The sequence below is a fragment of the Lineus longissimus genome, chromosome 8, assembly GCF_910592395.1.
Source record: "Lineus longissimus chromosome 8, tnLinLong1.2, whole genome shotgun sequence".
NCBI classification, from domain to species: domain Eukaryota; kingdom Metazoa; phylum Nemertea; class Pilidiophora; order Heteronemertea; family Lineidae; genus Lineus; species Lineus longissimus.
This window is the reverse complement of record NC_088315.1, coordinates 7,548,954-7,575,567: the sequence shown is the minus strand read 5'-3', so window position 1 is coordinate 7,575,567 and position 26,614 is coordinate 7,548,954. Positions and strand designations below refer to the sequence as shown.

The window sequence follows — 26,614 nt, the reverse complement described above, 5'->3', positions numbered from 1 at the left end:
TCCCTAGCGGAGACATTACAAACTATGCGATCATGGCGGAAATATTGGTTGAAAACAATGCGAAAACGATGGACATAAATCCTTATCAAGTAACCAGTTTGGTCCCCTTTTTTTTCTTTGGGGTTGGGGCTTATCCCTCTCAGAATCCACGCAAGACCCGCACCTTTGTATTACCCGCACCCCCACTTTTTGGGCCTGTTTGAGGGCAAAAAGCCGCGGGTCATACGCCGGAAAATACGGTACTCTCTCATACGTGCCTGTTCTCCAAAAACTTGTGCACTCGTATAACAACACATGGCATCGGAGTATTAAGATGAAACCAAGTGAAGTGAACGAAGACAATGCTTCAGATGTTTGGCACACTCTCTACTCAAAAGAAAACCTGTCTCTGAAGAACATCAAATTCAAATTTCAAATTGGTGAAAAAGTGAGAATAAGCAAGGTCAAGATGACATTTGAGAAATCTTATCTACCCAACTGGACCATGGAAATATTCACCGTAAAAAAACAAATAAAAAGTAGGCCCCCTTTGTACGTGATTGAAGACGATGACGGAGACACCATTCAAGGGAGTTTCTATGAAACAGAATTACAGAAAGTACGCATAAGCCCTGATAAAACCTATAAAATAGAAAGAATACTTGCAGAAAGAGGACGTGGTAAGAGAAAGGAATACTTTGTTAAATGGGAGGGTTATCCATCAAAATTCAACAGTTGGGTTAGTCACTCGGACGTTGAACGTCGATGAAGATATCTTGCCTAAAAAAATGTCAATTGAACTTTCCGATGGAAATATAGAAAGAAATACACCTCTGTCTGAAGTAGAAAGAGAAGACGAAGTAGACAAGGGTGAAGATCGACAATCGGTGACTTCACGGCACAAAAACTGGATTATTTTTGGGCATAATGTTCCAAAACCAGAAATAATATTCTTTACTCAAGTTGTGATCATTTATATCGTTGTCATCACAGCTCTTTTTAACATTGCATTTGCAAATGGTGAGAGTAACCTGTGGATATCTCTTCTATGCAGCTGTCTAGGCTATCTGTTACCAAACCCGTCGTTTCCTACTGAAAATAATCATCATCCTCTGCAAAGGAATACCTTTTCCAATTGAAATAACATGGCAGCTTTTACGAATGACCACTTCTATGTTTCATTACCCTGCAATAGTTCGTTAAAGTATTTCCCTGATAATACAATTGGACACTACACTACAAAGCTGAGCACTGCTATACGATTAGATTCAACTGAAAATTGGGAAGTAGGATTAGCCGAGTTTCAATATCCACACACGTGGAGTAATATCAACCTTTCCAACAACAATTTTCGTATTTACATCCCTTCCAGTGACGATCCTGACCCCAAGACTGGAAAAATACCCATGACATGGAAAACATTAACAGTTCCAATCAAATACTATAATGACATCAACAAATTGGTAATGGAAATGAATCTCAAAATTCAAAGTGCACTCACTAGCGTTCAACAAGATACACATTTTTTTCTCAACTATGACAGGGTTGCAAAAAAAGTTAGTTTTGTACTCCCAGAAGGTAGACTGATACTATTACCATCACCACTGTCTCATATGTTAGGCTTTCATCAAGACAATATTGCCCTTAACGAGAACACAACCGCTCCCTATCAAGCAGATATACTCAGACATTTTCATGATATGTACGTGTATAGCGATGTATTACAATATCAACTGGTGGGAGATGTATTGACACCTTTACTCAGAACTGTATGTGCTGAAGGTAAAGAGGATGAGAGTATTCGCAAGTCATATAAAAATATTCATTATTTCTCTGTCAGCAAGTCTACATTTGAGACAATCGAAATAGATATAAGGAGTGACACAGGTGACTCCATACCATTTGAGAAAGGCAGAGTTGATGTTCTACTTCACTTCAGGCGCAAACAAAAAATATGAGAAAGGTTTATATTTGTGACCCTCATTGTTATGATGCACATTACACCCAAAAAGGTAGTGGTGGATTCCCTGTGTTTATGGGTGCCCCTGTACAGCGAGGACATGGCATAGGGGGTTTATTCTCAGGTCTGGCAAAAATGGCCATACCAATGCTTAAATCAGCTGCCAAATCGGCAGGAAAATCTCTCCTTCAGTCAGGTGCACAGTTTGCCGGAGATCTGCTAAAGGGTCGAAACCTAAAACAGGCTGCAAAACAGAGAGCAATTGAAGCTGGGAAGAATATAGGTCGAAATGTACTTTCCTCGGTTCAGGAAATGTCTCAGGGTAATACAAAGGCTTCTAATAAAAAGAGGAAAGCAAAGACTTCTGCATCCAGTCTGAGACAGGCGAAGCGACGGAGAAGATCAACAAAATCGTCGGCAGACATATTTGAATAAGACTGTCAAAATGATCAGTGTTGGATCCTGTGAGTGCACAAAATCCGAACTGGAACTATTTTCCCTCCCACCAACGCTGACTAGCATTGAAAAAGCGCAGCATGTTGAATATCTACCTTTGGGGTCATTAGATGATGATACGCCAATAGAATTTTTCATCTCTAATCGTGGTGATGAGTACATCGATTTGGCTAAAACGTACCTTTATCTGGAGGTGAAAGTCACCAAAAGCGATGGCACTAACTTGGATGAAAATGAAAAGGTTGGACCAGTCAACTATTTTTTTCATTCCTTATTTAGTCAGATTGACCTGTCATTAAATGGTCAATTAGTCACGTCCTCTAACAACACTTACCCATACAGAGCCTACATAGAAACCTTATTATCGTACGGTCTAGAGGCAAAGAGGAGTCAGCTACAATCGGCACTTTGGTTTGCCGATGACCCTGGCAAATTTGAGAAAAACGACCCAGCCGGAGCAGACACTAATGGCGGTTTCAAAACAAGAGCAAAGTTTATAGCGAAAAGCAGACAGTTAGACATGTTTGGAAGGTTACACCTTGATTTATGTCATCAGAGTCGTTACTTGCTGAATGGTGTAGATTTGAAATTAAGATTGAATCGTACAAAGAATAATTTCAACCTCATGTCTGATGTAGGCACTGAAGTGACAAAAATAAAGAAAGCTGTTCTTCTTGTTCAACAAGTCAAGCCTAACCCTGCTGTATTAACCGCCCATGCAAAAGCTCTTAATACCAGTAATGCTAAGTACCCCATTAGAAGAGTTGAGGTGAAAACATTCTCAGTTAATGCGGGCACGCAAACTGTGACTCGAGATAACGTATATTTAGGTCAAGTACCAAGGCGAGTAATTGTTTTCATGACAGATAATGCTGCATTGGTGGGTGCAAAGAATAAAAATCCATTCAATCTTAAACACAATAATCTTAATTTCATAAGCGTTGAAGCAAATAGTCGCACATATCCTGCACAACCATTGACACCATCTTTTGGAACAAATAATAGATACATCAGATCATACATGACATTGTTTACAGATACTGGGAAGGTTCACGACGATATTGGCAACGATATTACAAGAGAAAGTTTCAGAAAAGGGTACAGTCTTTGGGTTTTTGACTTGTCACCAGATAAAGAGGATGGTGATCATGTTCATCTAGTAAAAGAGGGAAACCTTCGACTAGATCTGAAATTTGAGGAGGCTTTGACAGAAACTACATCCGTTTATGTCTATGCCGAATTCGATAACGTAATAGAAATTGATCGTGCAAGAAATATCATCAAGGATTTCCAATGAATACTTTAGAATTGATTAAAGTAGCAAAATTACACCCGAAATTGCGAAAATATTTCAAAGGTGTGTATGCCCTAGATCAGATACCTACATTTGTTGATAGTTATCCTTCAGCATACATAATTAATACACATCCAATGAGAAAAGAAGGTGAACACTGGTTAGCTATATGGTTCGATGGTAAGTGCAAGGCAACATTCTTTGATTCGTATGGTTTACCGCCAAGAAGTAAAATCATCGTTAAATTTTTAAAGAGAAATACTTCCTGGTGGACATACTCCAGCAAAGTTTTACAATATCCTTTCTCATTGCTTTGCGGTCAATACTGTCTGTACTTCTTGGTGAAAAAATCACTAGGTTACTCTCTAAAGAACATCTTATCCGGATTTCGAAATGATCTTGAAATTAATGATAAAAAGGTTGTAAGGTTTCTAAAGAGAACATTTGCATAATTCTGTTATCAACAACCAATCAAAGCAAAGAAATGCTTATGAAAATTATATAAAATGAATATGTCTGTTGATAGTTGGATATTAGGCACTAGGTCATGGCACAAGCTCAGTTAACTTGGAACGATAAACGCTCAGTCGAAGTGATGATGGAGGAAGAACAACATAATGATGGGAAAAAGAAACAGAAAGCTGAGGCCAGGTCTAAACAGAAGTCCGCAAGTATGGTTTTGTACTTAACACCGAAGATCATCCTCGCAATTTGGAAGGAAAAGGAGCAAATAAGGATTCAGATCGATGATGGTGAAAAAAAGATAAACATACCACCTGAAGTTTGGAGGATTCTTCATTTATCGGCAGAAGCCATAACATTGCTTCTAAGTTTTGTAGAAGGACAAGGTGGAATTGCTGAATATTATGATTCGTATTACAGGACATGTCAACAAGGACAAAACCCTGATCATAAAATCTCCTCAGAACTTAGGAATCAGTTATCGATTGCAACTAGTGTGAAATAGTTTCAAGGTCAAGGACATATATGAATGAGGTCAATCTTTGTTCTACTGACCTCATTAACAGCAACCAATCACAATTCGTTACCCGAATGACGTCGACCAATCACAATCACTCTTTCATCAGTCACGTGCAATATATAAGGACAAAACGCCATGAGTGCTCACATTCACTTCAAAACCTGCAAGTGCAAGAGAATGGAGAACGAAACTACCAACAAAAACCACAAAAACAACGCTGAAATGGATAAAGTAACGTCCACCCAGACCAAGTCACCTGCGAAGAATGAAACAATCATGGAAACTCCGAAAGTAACCAGGCGAAGAGGGGTACGGTCTACAGTCCTCGATCTCTCAAACGCTCCTAGTGCACCAAAGAAGGCAAGGAAAGCTGCAGCGCGTACTCCGTTCAATGAGAGGGAAAAAGAAATGCTGCCACAATGCTCGAGTCGTGTAGAACAAGAGACTGAATTGCGGATCCGATCCGATGAAAGAGGTGTTACATTCTCCTATGGTACAAAATGGATCCGTCTCAGTAAAACGGGTTTCCTGAATCTGAAGAATCTCGTGGATACCATCGATAAAAGGATCGTCGAAAGTCATGAGGAACGTTGGACTCTGGAGGACCACATATTTGTTCAAACGAGATTCTTTAACAATAAAATGAATGTTGACATTCGCCGTTTTTTCATCAGCAATGACAACGAACCTGAGAAAGATTCCGAAAAATCGCAAGCAACTCTTTTCAGGCCGACTAAATGTGGTGTGTTCCTGAGCGTCCCTCAATGGAGGGAAATGTCGAGCAAGTTTAAAGAACACACATGTGAGGATTCATTGAAAATAACTCCACTCGGTCGACTCACTATTCAGGTACTAGGGCTGTACCTTTCAAAGATCGGTCAAGGTTTCGTGGATCTTGAGTGTGATGGATGCCTGAATGATTGGCCTAGTCAAACAGATCATGTTTGCTGCATGCAGGAAGACTTTGCTGAATGTCAGAAACAGATTCGAAGGAATCATCTAGACAACCTGAAAAAGAGCACCAGTATTCTTTATTTCACCCTTCGCCTGGCAGAAACCGCACTGGGGTTGGGCATTGAAATGAACCGCACGCCAAGATATCTGTTGAATAGAGCTTTTAACGATTGGACTGATGAACTTATCGCTGAAATTAAGTCGATTGAAAAGGCTGACGATGACGATGATGGTATTGTTGCTGATGAGGAGGAGGAGGAAGGAGAAGAAGACAAAGAGAATGCCATTGTTGCATCGGGAGGATTTAAAACGGACCACATTCAGTAAGACTATATATGGATATGTGCGTATGAAACATTCAAAAAGGTGTACAGTACTGTTTTTCCAACATAAAGGATTGCAGAGTGAAATTTGTTAGCACTTCATACAGACTTGCATGGGATTACTTAGACTATCATGTAAATATTTACCTGTGGACAATGCCTACACAATGCATTTGGAAGACTATTTAGCTCTTGATCATATATGGACTAGTATCGGAATATTATTAATATCACTTTTGTGCATGATAGGAAAAGAGAAGCAAGTTGGAATATACTTTTCCTCTTTTTGGTTTGTATAATATGTTTAAAATATGCATGCTGTGCTATGGTTATTTGTTTTTACTAATGCCATTTTTATTATTTTATATCATGTACAATGCTTTAACAAAAAATAAAAAACAGTAGCATGGGCTACTTGGGGAAGAATTGTGAACGATTGAACTAGTTGCAACACTGATCTTCAAACTCTACTTTGATGATGTGACCATGACCTCTACATACCCTATTTTGGATATTTTAACGTTACTCCAATATGGGCCATGGTCATAACCCACTTTGGATATTTCACTATATCCAAAGTAGGTTACTAGGCCATGACCCACTCTGGAGATTTTACACCATATCCAAACTAGGTCACTAGGTCAGGTCAACTTTCAAACTTCTCATACACAAAGTAGGTCAGTAGGTCAGTAGGTCACTAGGTCAAAAGTTCATAATTTTCCCCAAGTAGCCCATATACTACTCAGAGCTTTATTGAGGTGCTTCTGATGAAATCAGTCAACAGACAGTCCAACAATCCATCCCTTATTGGACGCCTGGATCACCGACAAGGCGACCTATGATCTTTAGCACGCCACCGGCAGTCCTAACAAATGCAATACACTGTCGGCCACAAATGACGTCCCAAGAGTCCAATTCGCATGTTGCACATAGCCATTTACTAGTGTACACCGTTGTTCTAATGCGTAGCTTGCACCCAGCACATGCGCTCGATACTGTAAACCTACAAATTTGTGGCATATACTTGGCTGCTGACCAGAACTGCAGTGATACACGTGCAAGAGGAATTGAACGATGACATATAATCACATCATTTGTGAGACTAAATCCAACGGCAAATCCTCATTACTCTTATTGCTCATTCCTACCAGTGGAATCGTATTCGCCAAACAAATCATAATCATGATTATCAGCGTGCTTTTTATGGTCCTTTTCATTTGGTTGAATTCCCCCCGGCACAGAGCGGAGTCAGAAGACTCCGTCATTTCCCTTGTGAATACAGGATCATGCCGTCAGCAATTAACTACAGGCTTACTGTGACTAGTGAAATTCATTTCAAGTTCTGTATGCAGAAAATCCGTTCTCTGGCGTGAAGAGAGTCTTGAATGATAGGGGAATATGCTTTTGATGGATGCATTGGTATTTTATGGTAGCACTTGAATTCATAAGTACACTCTGCGAAAAAAGGCTTTTTTTGCCTTTGGTCTTTAAGAGAGCTGGCTTACCTTCATGAGAACTGATTCACTGAGCTTTTCTCTGTTGACGATTTTGACAGCAACTTTCTTCCCTGAGATGCAATGGACACCGAGCTTTACAAGACCTGCAATGAAACGAGGGTATAAACTTTGTCAAATGTGGCAAAGAAAGAATGAAAATATTCCGACATAAAAAAAAATGCACACAATATACATTTTGAAGCTTCATTTGCTGAGAACTTTTGCCACATCGCTGACTGTGTATACCTAGAAGGAGAAAAGTTGAATTTCGAACTTCATCTGGCGAGCATTTCCCACAAAATTGTTCCAGAAGGGAAGGATTGTTAGAAATGAGACCTGATGTCATGCAATACTCGGACCAGAAGTTTAGCAGAACCAAAGATGCTATATTTTGAGACCGAGTAACGCTGCGGTGGAACAAAAGTGGCAGGTCCTATATTGAAAGCTAAATAAGACTCTCAGACATAAACAGAACTGTTTACAGCTCATCGGGATGACCGCATCTCATACTGATTGTGACATGACATTTAGTCAACAATGCGCATGCATGGAGATGATAAGCTGGTGACATTTGCCTCATCTTTATTAGTTCTAATATGACAGAGTATGCCTGCAGTCAGATCATTGGAACAATGGTATCACGGATACAAGAGACAAGTCACAAGTATAGGATAAGGATTGAGTTGTACTTATTCCCGAACTCCAAGGCATTTGATGATGCTGTCTTTGAGTTCTATTCTATCACAGACTAGGTCTTGGGAGGGGGAATCATGGTACACTGGCTTCATCTCCTATCATTCTTATATCATTGCCCTGAACTGTGTCGTGTATCAAAGTTGCGAGCGTCATGGCAGCCAGTGGAATGGTTAAGTCATACATGTATTTTGAAGTGATTGTCACCCTCGCAGTGGTGTGTACTTCTACAGGAGGTTGAATGCTATAAAGAAAGCACTGAGACAATGACCTGCTACATACAGACAAACGACTTCACCATCGTTCGAAATCACCGGAAAATTCTCCTTTAACTGGCATGAGTGGCTTCAAATTCTGTATGGCTTCATTTTAATGATCACAAATCCTTGTTTATTGCGGTGGATGGTAATCTACATAATGTGACAGCCATTTCAACGGCTTAGGCTGGATTAGGATGGTTTGGCATCCGGAAAACGCAGCGGGACTCCGGCACGGTCATGAGGATGTATTGATTGTTGTAGTTATGCCAGACCAAATCACGCAGTTGCAGTTAATAGTGGGCCAGTCCTGTTGGCCTGATTCCTCGAGCAAGACACTTGTCTGTTGGCTCTACCGTGGAATGTTTAAGAAACTCTCCTGAAACAGACTCTTGGGAATTCCTCTCCTGAAAAACATACTGATATATATCGTTTGTTGATTTTGATGCTGGGACATCTTAATCCGAAATGAGAATGTGAAATCAAACTAGACATGTGTTGTCTTCCTAATAATCGAGATAATAACACATTGAGAAGGAGGAAACCGGAGACCACGGAGAAGACCTACACTCTATCACATGAGTACACCAAGACCTACTGGGAATCGAACCGTGGACGTCAGAGGTGAAAAGCGCTGCTGTTTCCACCAATCAACACCGATCACCCTGCAGCAGCAGAGACAAGAAGTTCCACCATTTGTCACTAGGTGTCTCACATGCATCTTATTGATTTGAATTTTCATTCCTTCATGATTGTATGGAAAGAGCATGTACATGTACATGTACATGTACATTTTGCATATGGTGACTTTGATATTCACCATACTTCACGTAGAATTGAAGTTAATTGCTCCAGTCCATTCAGTACACTCCCAAGTAGAACGATTTTGCCTTCTCGAGGACATTTCTTGTTGCTGATTATTAACAGTGACAACCACAGCAAACCAATAATTCATTGCATGTAATAATTATTGCAGGTTGCAGAGCCGGAAATTGCTTTAGTTACTGGTTGGCTAATTCAGTTCGACTAGATGGCCAAAGCCAACACGTATTCGAGTGAACAGTGCAAACACACATAGTGTGTCCGCACATTCATTATTGGGACTCATGATCAGACTTTTTAGTTCCATCCAACACTGCAGCACTTACAAAGCCCGGCGTCATCCGCCAGCTACAACCTGTCCGTCTTAGGACACATGCCCATATTCCACCTGCCCATCTGTGCCGGCGGATGATCATAATAATCGAGATAATGGCTGCCTCAGACGAAAAATTCTCGTCCATTGTTCCAGGTCGTCTTATCTTACCAAAGTTGGTTTATCTATGAAAGCGGAATACTTCTTTCAATTTATTTGAAGAGAGTGGGTTTCGTTGAGAAAGTGAAAGAAATAATGCAATGCATGTCCGGAGGATTCACAACAAACTCAATATCTCTGGTGCGAAGTCTGACATTTAATATCAATGGAGGCATCCAAATTTCACACAAAGAAACTGTTTTTTTAACTCCCTCTGTCAATAAACAAGACCAAAGCGGCAGAACAAACTCTGTCGGCGAAATGTAATTTGCCAAAGAAATGACAAGACGTCATATCTGAATAAAAATACGACGGAAAAATAATAATCCAGACAGCATCTGTCATGTCTGATCTACAGACGTAGGAACGGCCCATAGAAAATCTGGTCCAGGATATTTTATGTGTTCTCAACAGCGGCAAAAAGAGCATTACGGTATTGAATAGGGCAACAGATAAAGGGATTTGTACAAGATTTGCGGGGCCGTATCATAATGAAACAAAGAAAGCCTGCTGTGATTTGTCAATGAATGACACATGAACATCGATGATGTGTGTAAAAGTGCAGCACACGGGCGACTGAATCAAGAGCAACTGTCGGGGAACTGGAAACTTGTTTGCGGAGACGATTTTAGAGGCAATCAGAGAACGCAGATGCAGTGACGAAAACCTGCATGATGTATAACCAATGTACACATGTACACTACCTGCCCCATCAATTCTGAACTTATAATTTTGTAGCGCCGCCAAACGTATCTACAAAACCCTGACAACATGACTGACATCACAAAGGCGTAATCCAATAATTTTCTTTACGTAATCTTGCGTTTTGACTTCGCCGACATTCTGAAGTTATCGCTGCCATTTTGCCGCCAGCGTACATTGGTGACTATACAATGTATCCTAGCGTATATACGTACAAACTCCTCTACATTGTGTATTGATCTTTCCAGCATAGGGAGTCTGTACAGACATAGCAACGGAATGCGCTAGTGCTCCTAGCGTCAATATATTATCTCAGATGAATTATACAGTTGTCTCATCGGACAAACTCTGTCTCCTTCCTCATCATTATAAGCGACTTGGACCACGGGCTAAATAGATTACCACGGAATCGTCGCATTTTTCACATAAGCCGTTTCTGAATCAATTCTGATAAGAAGCATTCAGAGAGCCTAAAATGCTACTTGATTCTGATGACATCGAGAGGTATAAAGATTATCTGTCAAAATGACCTTATGCCAAAACATCCTTGCTTTAGAGTCAACCATCAAAGTAATGTTTCCTTATGTATCTATATAAAATTTTTAAACTTATGTTTTCACTCCATAATATTTCTTGCCAAACAGAACAACCACGTATTTAATCCTTTCCAATTATCAATTTTGATGTAAATAAAGAACACCTCTGAGTAGAACCTCAGAAGTGATGTTTTAAAACCTAAAATTGAGGATGTTGTGACTCTTGCAAACCCAGGAACGTTTTGACCTGAGGACAATTTGATGAGACACCGGTATACACCAATCGTGGTGAAATCAAGCTTCTCAGCAGGTTGGAACAGGAGTAGGAGAGCCGGCCCTGCTTTGATGACATCCACATCTGAGCTCAGAGAGGTAATCATGTTATGTTATGTTGTTATGCTGTACCACTCCAGTCAGCTCTCAGCTAAGTAGTCTGAAGCAACTTTTTTGATGCCATATAGACCCTTTTTACTCGAGCAAAAACAGTGCAAATCCATTAGGTAATAGAGAAATTCTAAAGGTTCAGCGCAGTGCAGCCCGCTGATTTTTTGTAGAGAGCGACATGCAAAAATTTTGTTGTTGACAGACGCCTTCTTCTCTCTCCTCTCTCACAGAACATTAGAACAACTCGCACTTTTATCATCTCCCATAATCTTTTTATCATTCTGTTGAACCAGACCCACTTCCCTTAAAGGGACAACATGGGTGTGGGATTTACCAAGCCAGGAGGATAATACCCCTGCTTGCCACCATGCACCGCCACTAGAATCAGATATCCAATAACTATTTTCGCTGGGCAGTCGTTCAACACGGCTTGTGAATTTCAGACAGGCCTGATCTAGTACTCGGCTGGTATTTTTCAATTATACTATTTGGGGAAGTCGCGGTCCTGATGGGAGCCATTTTTGTATCAAAAACCAACATGTTGTCCCTTTAACTGTGCTGAATACTGGTCACCTGAGATGATGGGATCTCATAGCTCATGCGAATATGTTCCGTTTTCAAACAGTTCAAAAACTAACACCAGCCCCCATACTGTAGCTCCAGACAATGACGACATAGGGTGAACATAGCCTAAGGGCGTCTTTTAATGCGTTGGGAGTATGAAAAAAGTGAATGAATCATTCTGTTATAAAACTACCTTGTACTGTAGTGTCAGCACAAAGAGTTACAAGCTCTTTTCAGTTCATGGTGGCAGAAAGGGACTTGGTTTAAGGGGCATCGTCTTTGGCTTACTGTTCACGAAGAACTAAGCAATTTGGGCCAAAATCCTGACCTAACCACTACTTGTCACAAATCCGGCTAAAATATAACAAATATTTGTAAACCTGACAGCAATTATCAACCCATCCCTGCGGTTTTCAGAAAAAATCATTCCCCTTTATTGGAAGTAACGGAAACAATAACTCAATGAGAACAATGACACTAAATCAGGACTTGTCTCATCCCACTTCATTTCGCGGGAATATCCAATGTTGCGGTCATCATCGTCATGATCTTTTGTACTCAATAACACAGTTATTCTCTCCACCCACCACCAAAATACAGACGTTGTTTTGTCAGATGCGGCAGCAAAATATCAACCAGAATCCATTACGGGAAACTTCTAGTCATAGAGCATTGTATGGTCTTTTCAGGATGATGGCATGGGCCAAAATATCTGTCCAAGGTTCTAATACCAATGCTAGCGGGATGAGCAGTGCAGTGTGTTGGAATTGGCAAACATGATTCTGATATTCGAAAGACAAATCTCTCTGGCCGTTTTATTAGGTGACATTCTTTACTTTACTTTTCTTGCAACAATTCACTCAAATGAGCATCTTAACACAAACTTTTTGCATCTTATCAATATTCTATGAATTCAATATAATCTTGGGGGGGGGGGGGGGGGGGGGGTAAGACCATGAGGGTCAGGATGTCTAATCTTAAGAGCCAGGCCATAAATGCTAAGAAGGGCAAATGCAAAACAAGACAAAGAACGGCAATTAGAAGATCAAGAATGTCATCTCAGATAGACAAAGATAAAATAACCGTCACCTGCATCCTGTAAGATCTCTTCACACCTTCTAATTAATTCAGTTAAGATAATTGTCTTCTGCAACTAATGTACCAACTGTCATCTCCACAATGACGGATGATGAGTCAGCAGTTTAACTTCAGTGTGTCAAGGTCGCCATGGTCAATGGGACAAAGAACACCATGGTTACCACCATCCCTGGGGCACAGTGTTACAGTATCAAAGTCAATATTCAATATTTCCTTGAGACTACAGAAAGACCCTCCAATATCGCAGTAGCGAGCGGAGATTTCAATGATCTGTGGTAAATTGGTTGCACTCCACTGAAACATCTAAAATTATTTTGTTCAAATTGTTTTGACTACAGTCTTAAAGTGAATTGAACAAGCTACCAGACACAACAAATTTGTTTTCATGAGACATAATTCTAAAGGCATTTTGTAATTATGGCCTGTCTGTGGGTAATGCTACACTGATATGCCTTGTGGGGTAAATCTTTTCCCCAGATGCGAAACACACCAGAGTTCTATTCCCTTTGACTTCTTTGAGGCTCCTTCTCAGATTCCTGGAAGAAAACTGCATGAGTGGCAGATCCATGCACAAATCGCTCAAGATGATATCCTCCGGCCTGAACGCTCAATATTGTCAGTCAGTACATTTAACTTTGACATTCACCTGACCTTCACTCAGGTATCCCATTGTCCCCATGCAATGAAAGACCTGCTGACTCAGCGCATAATCCTCCAGCGCAATACACGGGATGAAACGGCTCATGCTACTTTTGTCTCTGATGGTTAAAACGTAATGCACTTACTGCGTCCACAAGGATGCTGACTTCATTCAACAAAGCTTCTGTCCACCTTACCTCCTCCAGTTAAGCCCATTGGACTTGGCAAGTTGAGGGTTTGCAATCCCAAGTTGGTGACTTACTTCTTTTGACCAACCAGGCCAAGGAATGCCCCTAAACGCGCTTACATTATCAGCCCACTGTAGACATCAACACCATCTGCACCGTAAGTTAGGAAGTCAAGACGTCTATTCATGCAACATCGTACCACTGACTTTCGACAAAATCGAGACAAGACGGCTACACTCAGCGGCCCTAAGGGAGCAATTCTGACAAGGAAATTGTGACCAGCATACTACGAAAGAGACTGGCATTCTTATCTCGTAAAAAATGTCCACCTGAGATTACAGAAGAGGTGGAGATAACTCTACATTTGAAGAGGTGGAGATAACTCAACAATTGCCACTCAGGATCTGCCTGCATTTACAGAATACAGCCTCAAGAGACACGACCATCTCAGTCAAATTTCTGCAAGTTGCAAACCTGCTGAAAACAGATGACAGACGATGAAAATAACCAACACATCGACTGATTTCTTTGGAAAATTGATACAGTTTCGATCAGAAATGCATCGAACATCAAATTACAGCTTTGAACTCTTTTGTTTTATATTTGTCATCCTAATTGATGCTACATCAATGTAGCCTCCACTTTGATCTTATGCATCTTCTCTAGCAATGACCTTTACATCACCTCTAGTTATTTTTGATTCATATAATTGATTACTGATTGATAGATTGCATACAAACGGATAAATGTTATATATATCCAACTTCATCATCGCTGACATTATACAACAGCACACCCCCGAACCAGGGACGGTAGATAAATGGCTGAGTCAAAAACATTACGTCATTTGCTAACTCTGTTGGCTGATTGCTCTTTATGGTTGTGCTATTGCAATCCAGCACAGGTGGCGACTGTCGTTTACATCCAGCAGCTTTTTTAACAGTCCAGGACCCTGCCATAGTGGTAAATGTCAATACTCAATAATACTATTTCCCTGAAACTGGCTGTCATCCAAAATCATCCAACTTCAAAACACCAACTGAAATCTCTAAGGTTGCATTCCTACCCAATGTAGAAAACATACAGCATTATATTATATCGGTTTGAGATACAAAACATCCCCAATATATACCAAAATTAGAAACCAATGACGTCAAAGAATGCAATATACCCCCCATACAAATTGCATGTATCAGTTTGCAATATGAAAATCTGTCATTAAAATTAGAATCATTCGCTAGCGGCGTTTACACGGGTTACAACCAGGACAAGTAACGGTGTCAGGTGTTTCGACAACCAATCAAAATAGATGCCAGGCCTGAAGGGAGAATTACAGAAGATACACAGCGCATTCTTTTCAACGCAACGTATCATCACAACCGAACCTCGGGTAGGATTTTCAATCATCATATTTGGGAAACGGTATCATCTTTGTGATAGAAGCTCCTTCATAAACTGACCTGCGTGGGCGTTATGTATACATGTACTGGTGGGTGTGTTTTGGTAGATCGAAGACCAGAACCTGATATTTATAGTTATAGAAACTTGATCACAACAAGCTCGGGAAATCTATGCGCACATCAGCGCTAGAAATAGATGCCCAATATGTTGGCTATATGCACTGAGAAGACCTGAAAATCCAATCCAGACCACCTGGAATGACCTGTGTTGGCTATCTGCAGAAGACTAGACAATCCAATCAAAACTCCACAGAATGATCCATGTTGGCTATGCAGAAGACCAGACGATCCAATTCAGACCATCAATAATGATCTGTGTTGGCAATGCAGAATACCAGCTGACAATCCAATCCAGACCATCGAGAATGATCTGTGTTGGCAATGCAGAATACCGGCTGACAATCCAATCCAGACCATCTAGAATGATCTGTGTCGGCAATGCAGAAGACCAGCTGACAATCCAATCCAGACCATCTAGAATGATCTGTGTTGGCAATGCAGAAGACCAGCTGACAATCCAATCCAGACCATCTAGAATGATCCATGTTGGCAATGCAAAAGACCAGACGATCCAATCCAGACCATCTAGAATGATCTGTGTCGGCAATGCAGAAGACCAGCTGACAATCCAATCCAGACCATCTAGAATGATCTGTGTTGGCAATGCAGAAGACCGGCTGACAATCCAATCCAGACCATCTAGAATGATCTGTGTTGGCAATGCAGAAGACCGGCTGACAATCCAATCCAGACCATCTAGAATGATCTGTGTTGGCAATGCAGAAGACCAGCTGACAATCCAATCCAGACCATCTAGAATGATCTGTGTTGGCAATGCAGAAGACCGGCTGACAATCCAATCCAGACCATCTAGAATGATCTGTGTTGGCAATGCAGAAGACCAGCTGACAATCCAATCCAGACCATCTAGAATGATCTGTGTTGGCAATGCAGAATACCAGCTGACAATCCAATCCAGACCATCTAGAATGATTCGTGTTGGCTATGAAGAAGACCAATCCAAATCGTGCCTTCCCAAGACATGTGATAAGATTATCCTAATCTTGTATAAGAGGTTATCTAGAAAGATGGACCAAGTGCCTGATCTCGTATCTCTGAATTCCGCCACACCTTGCAGTGGTTATATCGTATTGGCATCCTGAGCAAATCCAGGGTTAACGTTCGCTTCTGGGGGCCAGCACCCAAAACACTGTGACGTTTCTCCTCTTTGGCTGAAATAGATTAACACCCCCCCCCTCCCCCATTACCCCAGGATGGTATAGTGACCACCTGTCTAGCCTGCCTCCACCTGAGCAGCTACATTCCAGTCCTTATTATCTCACCTGGCCAGCGTGTTTAGAAAGCAGTCTGATTAGTTCCAGAGCTTATTAGTTCCAGATCATTAGAGCTTCTGGTAGGTTTGATTTGCCTTGGGGTATGATAGGCCAGTCTTGAAGCCAATAAAACACTTTCCACATCAACATCGTGAGGTGAAGATTCTGATCTTGCAGCAATTCAAATCACTCATTCACAGGGCACTTAACCCGTAACATTTGGATCACCTGTCATTTACCTTCTAACCCACAAGACACGGAACAAAATTTTATTAATAAGTTCTTATTTGATTTCTTATAGTCATATTATAATCGAACCACACCACATCTCAACAATTCTTTGATGTATCAGTGGCCGTCTCACCTGACAAGGCATTCTATGTGTAACTCCCCTGGGTAGTGCAAGTCTTCCGCATTCTATGTGTAACTCCCCTGGGTAGTGAAAGTCTTCGGCATTCTATGTGTAACTCCCCTGGGTAGTGCAAGTCTTCGGCATTCTATGTGTAACTCCCCTGGGTAGTGCAAGTCTTCCCAAGCCTGGTGATATTCTTTGTCATGGTTTTGACGCACAAGGCTTACACTGTAATCACCTTATCTTCTTTCTCAGTGTTGGAAGGTATAACATGAATAAGATGAGAAATCCAATAACATCCTGAAGTATATATGTGGAGGCTAGAATGAGATAAGAACACAATCTGACGTGAGATTGTCTATTGGGACTTTCTATGAAAAGAACAACTTCGGCAGGGGATTCAGGTGACCAAGAGGATAATTCCTTTGGCTCTGACACTGTGTAAGAAGAAAAGTGGTGACCTTGCAAGGTCAACATCAGTGACCTCCAGGTCAAAGGTCTTACAATGTGGTGGAAAATGTATAATATTCCATTAATATTCAAACTCTCCACTCCGTCAAAGCTCCTTAGGGTTAGTTGTATATAGCGCAGAGACGTGATGAAATCAATAACCGACTATACATCCATTCTACATAGCTACTCGCGCTATGACTCCCAAGCCGCCACTCTATATACCCGGTGTAACATGAGTATATAATGTTAGCCACTGCTAAGTTTTATGTAGTGAATACCATGTACTCTACTAAAACAAAATGTGTCAGGTTATACCAGCAGTAACTTTATGCACCATCTAAGACAAAGATTAGCCCAGTATCTGTATCAACTCAGTATTATTATTCCACACCGATTCAATTCTCAAGGGGAACCCATTCCCCAATGAAAGATATGACTTCCCAGTCCCATGGGTACATAGAACGGGGAACACGTGTTCGAGGACAGCCTCTCAAGTATAAGGACCTACTAAATGCATCCCGAGTGTCTCAAGATCCTCATGCAGCCTCAGCTCTGGTGACGCTGTAGTTATCTAAACTCGGGTGAGGGCAGAGCATGGAACTGACACACATGTCCAACTGCAAGGACAGCTTCTTGAGGAGTCTAAGGGCATACTTGATGTGTCTCCAACACATCAACATCCTCAGCTTCAGCACTTGGTACGTACCTTGCGACTGGCACATCTTCACGGGGCAGAATGAATCCACCCTCCCCACAACCCAACCTACCGCAGCCACAATTTTAGGTTCATTCCATACCCCTGGAAGACTGATTACACTACTAATCTGTCGAAGGAGACGACACCGCCATTTCGGTATTCCTGAGGTTGGAGGATATCGATAAGAGGAAGCATATGTTTTTCTGGCCTTCTGGCCCAGGGGTAACAGCATAGGGAAGATACCATCTCTCAGTATACATTATATTTGGTGACTTTCTTGACCCTTCCTTCCCTACATTCAATACTGACACCCTCCATGGTCCCTCACTAAAAAATATTCCTAGCAGAAACACACGACAAGTCTAGATGTAAGGAAGTAAGTCATATCAATGTAATACCTCAAGGGTGTGACCTAGCCATGTTTTCATGAAGGCGTGATACCCAATCTGCCTGAATGATGCCTTACAATCACACATCTATCACAGTGTACAATATTATCAGCCAATATTGATGTTTCTAATCCAGTAACGGTACAGATGATTTGTAGAACATCAACAGTATCCAGAGTCGTTTATAGTGGGGGGTCGTTTATGGGTATGCCTTGTGTTTCCCTCCAAAGGTCAAGGAGAGGTGAAGAAAACCTTCTTGTCCCGAAGACATGACTATGACATAAGATGCGTTGTGATGTCATAGCCTTGTAAGATGCTGAATGCCCTCATGTACCAGCTGGAGACCACTTGATAAACTCTCATCCATCCATCCATCCATGACCGATTATCCCCGCTGCATGCATCATCATTTGCAGAATCTGCACAGCAGAGTACATCCAAAGCACTGACAGATCCGTCTCCATTCAAAGTGATGCCTGTTGCTAAGGAAACACGTCTCCAAGGTGATTTAATTCAAAATTGATACAATTTGAGCTCGTGACTCAATCCGTAATGCAGGTTATGATTGTTTTGATGCCCAGGCAAATAACTCAATGCAAACAGACGAGTTTGAAAGCACTCAATCCGGGTGGGACTGCTACCTTTTTCATGTCAACATCTTGGACACTGGCAAATCTAAGGTGATTTCTGTAGATTATAGCTGCTGAATATCAAAGTCACACCTTGTCTAAAAGTACATATCAGAATAGCAGGAGATTAGTGGCATATTGTGTTATCAACTTCCCACCATTATCGTTATTATCAAATGTCACTTTCAGTGACAAAACAAGGGTGTCCATTAATTCTTTTTATATTATGGCACATCCTATGACAGACAATATATTTTTTAAACCAGGGAGTCAGATAAACTAATTCTGACAGCCCAGTCAGAGGTATATTGCCCTGGCCTGTACTGGTATTGATATCTCCAGACTAAATCAGTGGTGTTCTTGTGACTTCAGCGCCAAATCAAATATGGCGCCCTGTATATTGCGTCTCCGAGATTGCCCAAAATAAAGTAATTTTTCCATCGTTCTTGTCAGAGTTCAGAGTTAGGCAGTGATATATTTTGCCATCAAAGCTCCCTCCCCAATGCATAATTGATCGCCAATACCCCTCATCCACAGAGCGCAGGATGCCTTTGAATCTATTCAAAAATCAATTGAATCGATAGTCTGCGCTCGTAGAGTAAGTTATGTCCTACTACACGTACAGAGTCAGATGATCAATGGTTTGATCAAAGGGGTGAGAGAGCGTGTGGCATTCCAGACTGCGATGGGATCGATAGGTTACCTGCGAATTAGCAAAACATCCAAGTCCATCATTCTCGAGAACACCCAGTATGAACCCGCAGTGGACTTGCTATAGTATCCTTAGGGGATCATCCCACCATTTCATCAGCTGCTAAAGAATTCCGAACAGCCTATAGCCTACTGTTGGCTGCAACCAGTAGGTAGAAAATACCAAGTGGCCCGATCATCACTTGGTTGTTTTTTCGAGCAAGTACCTGACAGGTACTGGTATGACTAAATCAAAAGTTTTTTTGCAAAATCCAATTTTTTCACCAGCATTGGTATTTCTGTCATGACGTTAGCTCCATGTACATCGTATATCTTGTTTTCATGATAAATAAGTTTTTATTGATTGAGAAAACTTAGGCGCACTATTTATATCAGTACCAAATCATTACAAAATCTATTTGACTTTTTTCCCAATATCGAATATTATGATCTCCATATTCAATTCCCTATTCACGTACCACACGGGACCAGATATCCGCCATCCTAATTCTTGCATCCACTACCACGCTGTCAATATATTCAAACAGGAAGCGTCCTCGCTCGCTGTCCCTTGGTGACCAGCTATTCATGAAAATGAGGTTCAAACTAATTGAAATTGTTGACATTGGCTGTACTCTCTATTAGCCATCGCCTATGAGGTTGAGCAGATGAACAGAATGACAGAAGTTCACACTGGGCTTGGACAATTAAATGTCGATATCTGACAATGGGGGGAAAAATATGAAATATTCATCCTCCTAAAACCTGCTGTTAGCTATTTCCGATAAATTTTGTTGCTTTGACCAACAAAATCTGTGAAAAATGCCTGTTTGGGGAGAGGGGGGAGGGGGGTGGCTATACTTTGCTACTACGCAATTTATTTCTTTATTAACTACCAATGTCTGATCTTACTACTGTGAATCTATACGTTTGTTTTCCTCCCTATTGAGGTTCTTCACTGACGTCACATGATGACGTTGCCAATTGTTTTGCACTGCCATATTGGCCGTCACACGTGGTCACGATGTAAAGGAAATGCATTGGCAGGTGGCTGTCAAAACGTCACGTGAAGAACCTCCATAGAGTGTGCGTACAGATGTGGGAGTTAATATTGCTGTAACATTTTCTGTCCACCAAACAGCATATTGCAGGAACTCGGTAAGGCACTTTTGTCCTGGGGTCAACCAGACACCGGTAATTCTCTCTTTTCAAGGGTTCTGCCAGACTGTACTGTACATGTATGTCACTAAACCTGGTGAGGACCTGACATCCACTGTACTCATCAAGTTATAAACAAGCTTCACTATAGGTCAGGAGGAGACATGTGGTGGTCATATACACTTAAAATATACTATGCCTGATGAGTGAGACTGAATTCCAAGTACTCATCGTCTTTCATTGATATGAAAAAGAAGTAATTCACTCAAGTCAGCCAAAAACTGGACATGTTCTTCAAAACCTAGCTTTCCACACCAACCTTATCTATCAATATCTGATGAATGTTTTTGATCACCATGGCAACTGAGATGGATCAATGATAATTACACGATGTCCATTGTCAGATCAGACCAGCAGCTATCTAGACGCCGCACGGGAGTTTTTAGAATGAGATGGTGAGCTTGATGAGAAGCAAAGGAGACGTGAATAGTTATCCACCTTCTTGGTGGATATGAACATAGCTTCCACTCACTCAGATCAGCTGAAGACTAGACACTCTCTTTATGGGATGTCTAGACAGCATGACCATGTGCCCTCAGGTACGATCACACTTATCAATATCTTGAGGACAGAATCTGCCTGGTTCATACTTTCGTATAGGAAATGGTCACAATTTTAAGGCTGGGAATGACCATCTACATTTGCGAGCCTAATATTTTCGCAAGAGGGGGTACAATCACAACTTAAGAGGACAATTCTGTTTTTCTTTGGGCAGTAAATTACACAAAATGGTCCAGAATCCGACTCCTTTACAATGTTCGTTAATACTTGTTACATAGTTATTGAATACTTTTTATAACTTAATTATAACGTTTGCCAAGCCAGGTACACAGACATTTTCAGCCGAGTTTTTTACCAGGTGCCCGGCTATCATCGACGAACCTGGAACAGTCATCAAACCTTATTTATGCATAATTGGAGGAGAGACCTAGCTATTATTTGCAAATATTGATAAAAGTCTCATCATTTCATAAGAAAAATATTGCAGAGGGAGACAGCCACCCATCGATGGACCATTTATTGACAAAATCATCCTCAGGTACAATTGCAGACCAATATCTCGATGATGGTAACTGTCTACTCCATCAGCTCGGTGCAACCTACCCTATAATTACCTGGAGTAAAATCAATAACTGAGTCACCCTCATTACGTCTGCTTCCAACTCCACCCTTCTCGTTTTTTAAAATATCGAAGTATGTCTACCACCAAGGTACGGGTTCTAATTTATGTAGTGTGCACGATTTTTGTGAAAAAAATCTTGTCTCGTGACATTGATGGATGAAATTAAATTAAGTAGCAGTCAAGTCCAACAATGTAATTTTGTATAAAATTATTTTCTTTCCACAGGCTGCAGCAATATCCGACAAGTTGTTCTACAGTAAACATTTTAACTGCCATTTTTAAAGTGGTTGGTGTGTGTTTGTCAAGCCGTCATTATAAACCCTGGTTTGACAGGCATTCTTGGACATCTACCCTGGTTTTGTCATTCGTTCTTCCATATCTTCTAGGACTGGTTGCCGGCTAAGGCTGAGGGAGCCACTCTCCTCCAGATTCCCAAACAAACACCATGTTATTTCATGACCATCGTTAGTCATGACATATACAGCTGAACCTGCTTGACCACAGCAGTCAGAAACCACTACACCAATACACCGGCAGAAATATTGATACCTTGTGTAAATGGGACAACAATGATTATTCCTGTACCGTAGCCACATCAAATATTCATGGCAAACGATATTCGACTGGCACCACATCTGGAGAGGATCTACTCAAACCAAGAGACCACCGTCAAATATTGATTACCTTCACTTCAATATATGCTGGCCTGGTCTTGCAGTCCAGCTTTGAACACCTCTTCGGACCCCCCATGGTGACGCCCAGGTGATACTTATGAATACTACAGTGGAGTCACCATTAGCAGACTCGTCTGTTAGCAGTTGGACACCCTCTCCATTAGGGACACTGCTTTCATCCCAAGTGGGTCGTTTCAATTCAATTTGACCTCTGTAATCAGGACACCTCTCTATCAATGACATTATCTGTCAGTCCCGAGGGTGTTCTTGATAAAGAGATTCTACATGGTATTTGAAAAAATGGCTTTCGTAGATTTAAGGTTTGAAGAAGTACCTCATTTGTATTCATCTCATTTTGCATTATCATACAGTCACATTGCTTATCGAAGCAATTTGAAATAGAGCCATCCTCCATCATCATATAATTACCGGAGCCATCCCCGAAAGGTCAAGGCTGGTGATAGATTAGAGTACATGACGGCAGCCAATATTGGCAAAGACATCACGATAATACAAGCGGCCATAGGACCTGTGTGAGATGCAATGATAATGGGAGGGGAAACAAACATAGGAAGCCAAATGATCGATGAAACCTTGCTGCTGGCGATGTTTATTGGTGAGGTGATCGCTGACGGGACGAATGATTAGAACTCAACGATCTGGGTACATGCTTTTTCTCAGGATGATCATCAAGCATAACCTCTGATGTTTCTCCTGTTCAGTTCCGAAATCTATCTCCTCGACCATAGCAACAACATCTCCAAGTCCCTTTGCCTCTCTTAATCATATCAAAAACCAGCCTCCTCAGATCATTTCAAAGGTGTGTTGCCAAGACCATTTCAAAGAAACAATTCCTAGGCAGCTGTCTCATCATTTCCAAGACCTTTCTGAACCCTTATGGTCCTTAACGTTATAGCAAACTTGGGCAGCACTATTTCATTTTACCCGAAGAAACTACTACTACTAGTAGCCAATTTCATTTCATATTTATAGTGACTTTAAATGATATTGTCATAGCAACTGTTGCCAATGGTAGCAGTGTCAAATTGTGCTACAGAGACCGTTACCCATCTCCCCAAACACATCACCCTCAAGTAGTGGCTGTTGCGTGTTGTCTAATGGCTGAGTAATCCACCAAGACTAGCTTTTTTACAAGGCAATTTGCATCGATGATGAGAAGACCGTGACGCATTTGATGCAGAGTTGTTACTGAGGGCCTCATGCCAGGCATGGACATGTCAGCACCCAGCATGCAAGAAAAGGCTGAGCTGCTATGATGGAGGAAACTATGCAGAAGGTTGTGTGTTTATTCGAGTGCTCTAAGAAATATTTCAGGACGTTGTCCTTAAAACTGGCGTCACTACGTCCATGGACAACAGTGGCGTGTCCAGAATTTTGGGTAATGGGGCGCAGTCCAGTCAACACAGAGCTTTAAAATGATGGTCTGAGGGCACTCCCTGAGAGATCCACCACTTTGGGCAAGAACTTTACCACACACGTTGCTTCTCTCCACCATGGAATACAATCAAGTGGGGTATGTAGTCATGCCAGTAGTCCTGCATCCTGTTTTTGATTCGCTCTAAACCAGGAGCACCCAGAATGGGTACAATTAGGCCAGATTGTTTATTTTGACCCCATGAGTTTTGTTGACGACAGTATACTTTTAGTACATCATACAAAGCAACGAAGGAGTATTTGAAAAACCTGAATAAAGACACCAGAGTTCTATCCCTCAGACAGTTTTGCCAACCCGGCTTGTGATATTACCACTTTGCTAGTAACCCGCACGTGTCTCTCTATCGGGTCATGACATGTACAGCAACTTGTTTGCAGCGAGCGCAATCTTGATTTGAGATGCAGAATAATAGAATCATTCATGCAACAAGCGTGATTCATCCGACATGATTCACAACCAGTAGCTCTCTCAATCATTCACCCCTTCCTCCTTATAGCAGAATGAATAATTCAATGATGCAGTCTGATAGCTGTATATCAACTGGCAGTAACTGTCAGGGAGGACAACTTTTAGGCCCATGCAATCACCTGCTATATCACTCATGTCAGTATGAAAATAAAGAAGATATGATTTTAAACTTAATAAATAAGCAAAATCAGCAATATTCTGACATGAATTTCTCAAAGGCATTGGTAAAGGCTATCATCAATGACACAGCGGAAATACATTAAGCCCAGGTTCTTGGTCCGCAACCAAGAGCCAGTGCGTTTCATTTGATGGCAAATGTTCATTGTGAGACCTTTTAGATTAGAAAGGAACACCTTGCTAAAGTTCCTTGGTTGACAGACCTCAAACTTCTGCTAGTGCCTTGGGTTTTAGTCTACATTTTTAGTCTCCACTAGCAGTCTTGATTTTAGACAACCAAGGACTGCCAGTTTGGTATTTTTATAACACAAGTACCTGAATATCAAACCAAACAGGAAAAATACTGTGAATGTTTGTACCACCTTCGGTTGGTGATTTGCCAGAAGTGCCAATAACCAACAGGAATGCCAGTTGGCCTCAAGTTCAACTTCATCAGGTACATTTTGTAGTTATGATGATGATTACAGCACTGATCATCCCTGGGAATTTTGGTATCCCAATTATTGTATGCCATATCCCCATAAAAAGTGATGGATCTCACATCAGCAAGGTTGACTCATGGTGGATAGGGGAGACCCCAAGATAGACGTTGCATGGACGCTTCAAAGTATAAACCTGCAAAAATCTCAACGGAAGTTTTCCCAGATTATGACTCCAACTACTCAAGTAGGGAAAGCAAACCTCTTGGACCCTATGGCCCACCCACAACATTACAAAGAATTATAAGTAAGAATGATAATATTGTGACAGACCAATCAACACAATTAATATTGACAGCATCAATGATGCAACACCCTCTGCATTGGTACAGAGCCACATGCCAATACCAATTACCATGCAGTCATACCCGAGCACGGAGCGAAGTTAAAATTTTTTATATCATATCCAGTGTGGTGATTAAAATTACTACATTATACACGGACTGGTTATGACCTGCCAGAAATTAACAATAGAATAGCAGGACTGGCCTTTTCTTTAATCATTGTCATCAGTTGGGCAGTTTTGTACCACGCATGGGTATAGACCGACTTTAATAGAGAGGTTCTAATGTACATGATAGACAGTTCTGAACGATGATGTGCTCTGGCATATTCCCCAGCAGCAATAATTCAGGCTACACATCTTATCGTGGACAGCGATGAATCATCCTCATCAACACCATGGAGAGCGCCCGCTAGCAGCGAGGTCGAGGAATCAATGAATAAAAAAAATCATTAACATCACTTTCGACTTCATTCAATAAAAGCATAATGATATCTGTGAATTATTCTTATTATGAATTTAACAATGCAATTTTAAACAATTTCAATACATGCATACAAAGAGAATTATCTTGACATTAGCTCCATGTAGCATTACACACAGTGTACATATTGACATAGCAGAATACAGTGTATACAGCTATTGACTATCAGATGATTTGGGTGTTTTTACCTGTCTGCCCTTTTCCAAGCGTCTTCTCCAGCCGATAAGGCCCAATATATTGTTCGTCTTTATGATGAGACATTTTTCCAGGTTATAATCCCTATGCACGTTAGACGTTAAGGCAAAACCATGCGAAATTGTCCCGAAATTATCATTATAATCCGTCATGAAAATAAATTTTGAGATGTCAATCCGCCATGATGTTTATTGCGGTGCGGCACCTGGTGTGAAAAGATGGAACTGATCAACATTTTTCCTTCTCAAAACCAA

General features: G+C 41.1%; 1 protein-coding gene across 7 annotated transcripts in view; it reads right to left on the bottom strand.

Moving 5' to 3' along the window:
* LOC135492901 (serine/threonine-protein kinase BRSK2-like) overlaps nucleotides 1–26,535 on the bottom strand; it is a 70,792-nt gene extending 44,257 nt beyond the window's left edge. For all 7 annotated transcript variants that reach the window (XM_064779614.1, XM_064779616.1, XM_064779620.1 and 4 more), the window contains exons 1-2: nucleotides 26,354–26,535; nucleotides 7,454–7,548 (exon numbers count right to left, since the gene is read on the bottom strand). In XM_064779614.1, coding sequence (XP_064635684.1) covers nucleotides 7,454–7,548; nucleotides 26,354–26,426 — 168 coding nt within the window. In that variant the 5' untranslated portion in view covers nucleotides 26,427–26,535. The remainder of the gene's footprint in view (nucleotides 1–7,453; nucleotides 7,549–26,353) is intronic.
* Between the last annotated feature and the right edge of the window lie 79 nt (nucleotides 26,536–26,614).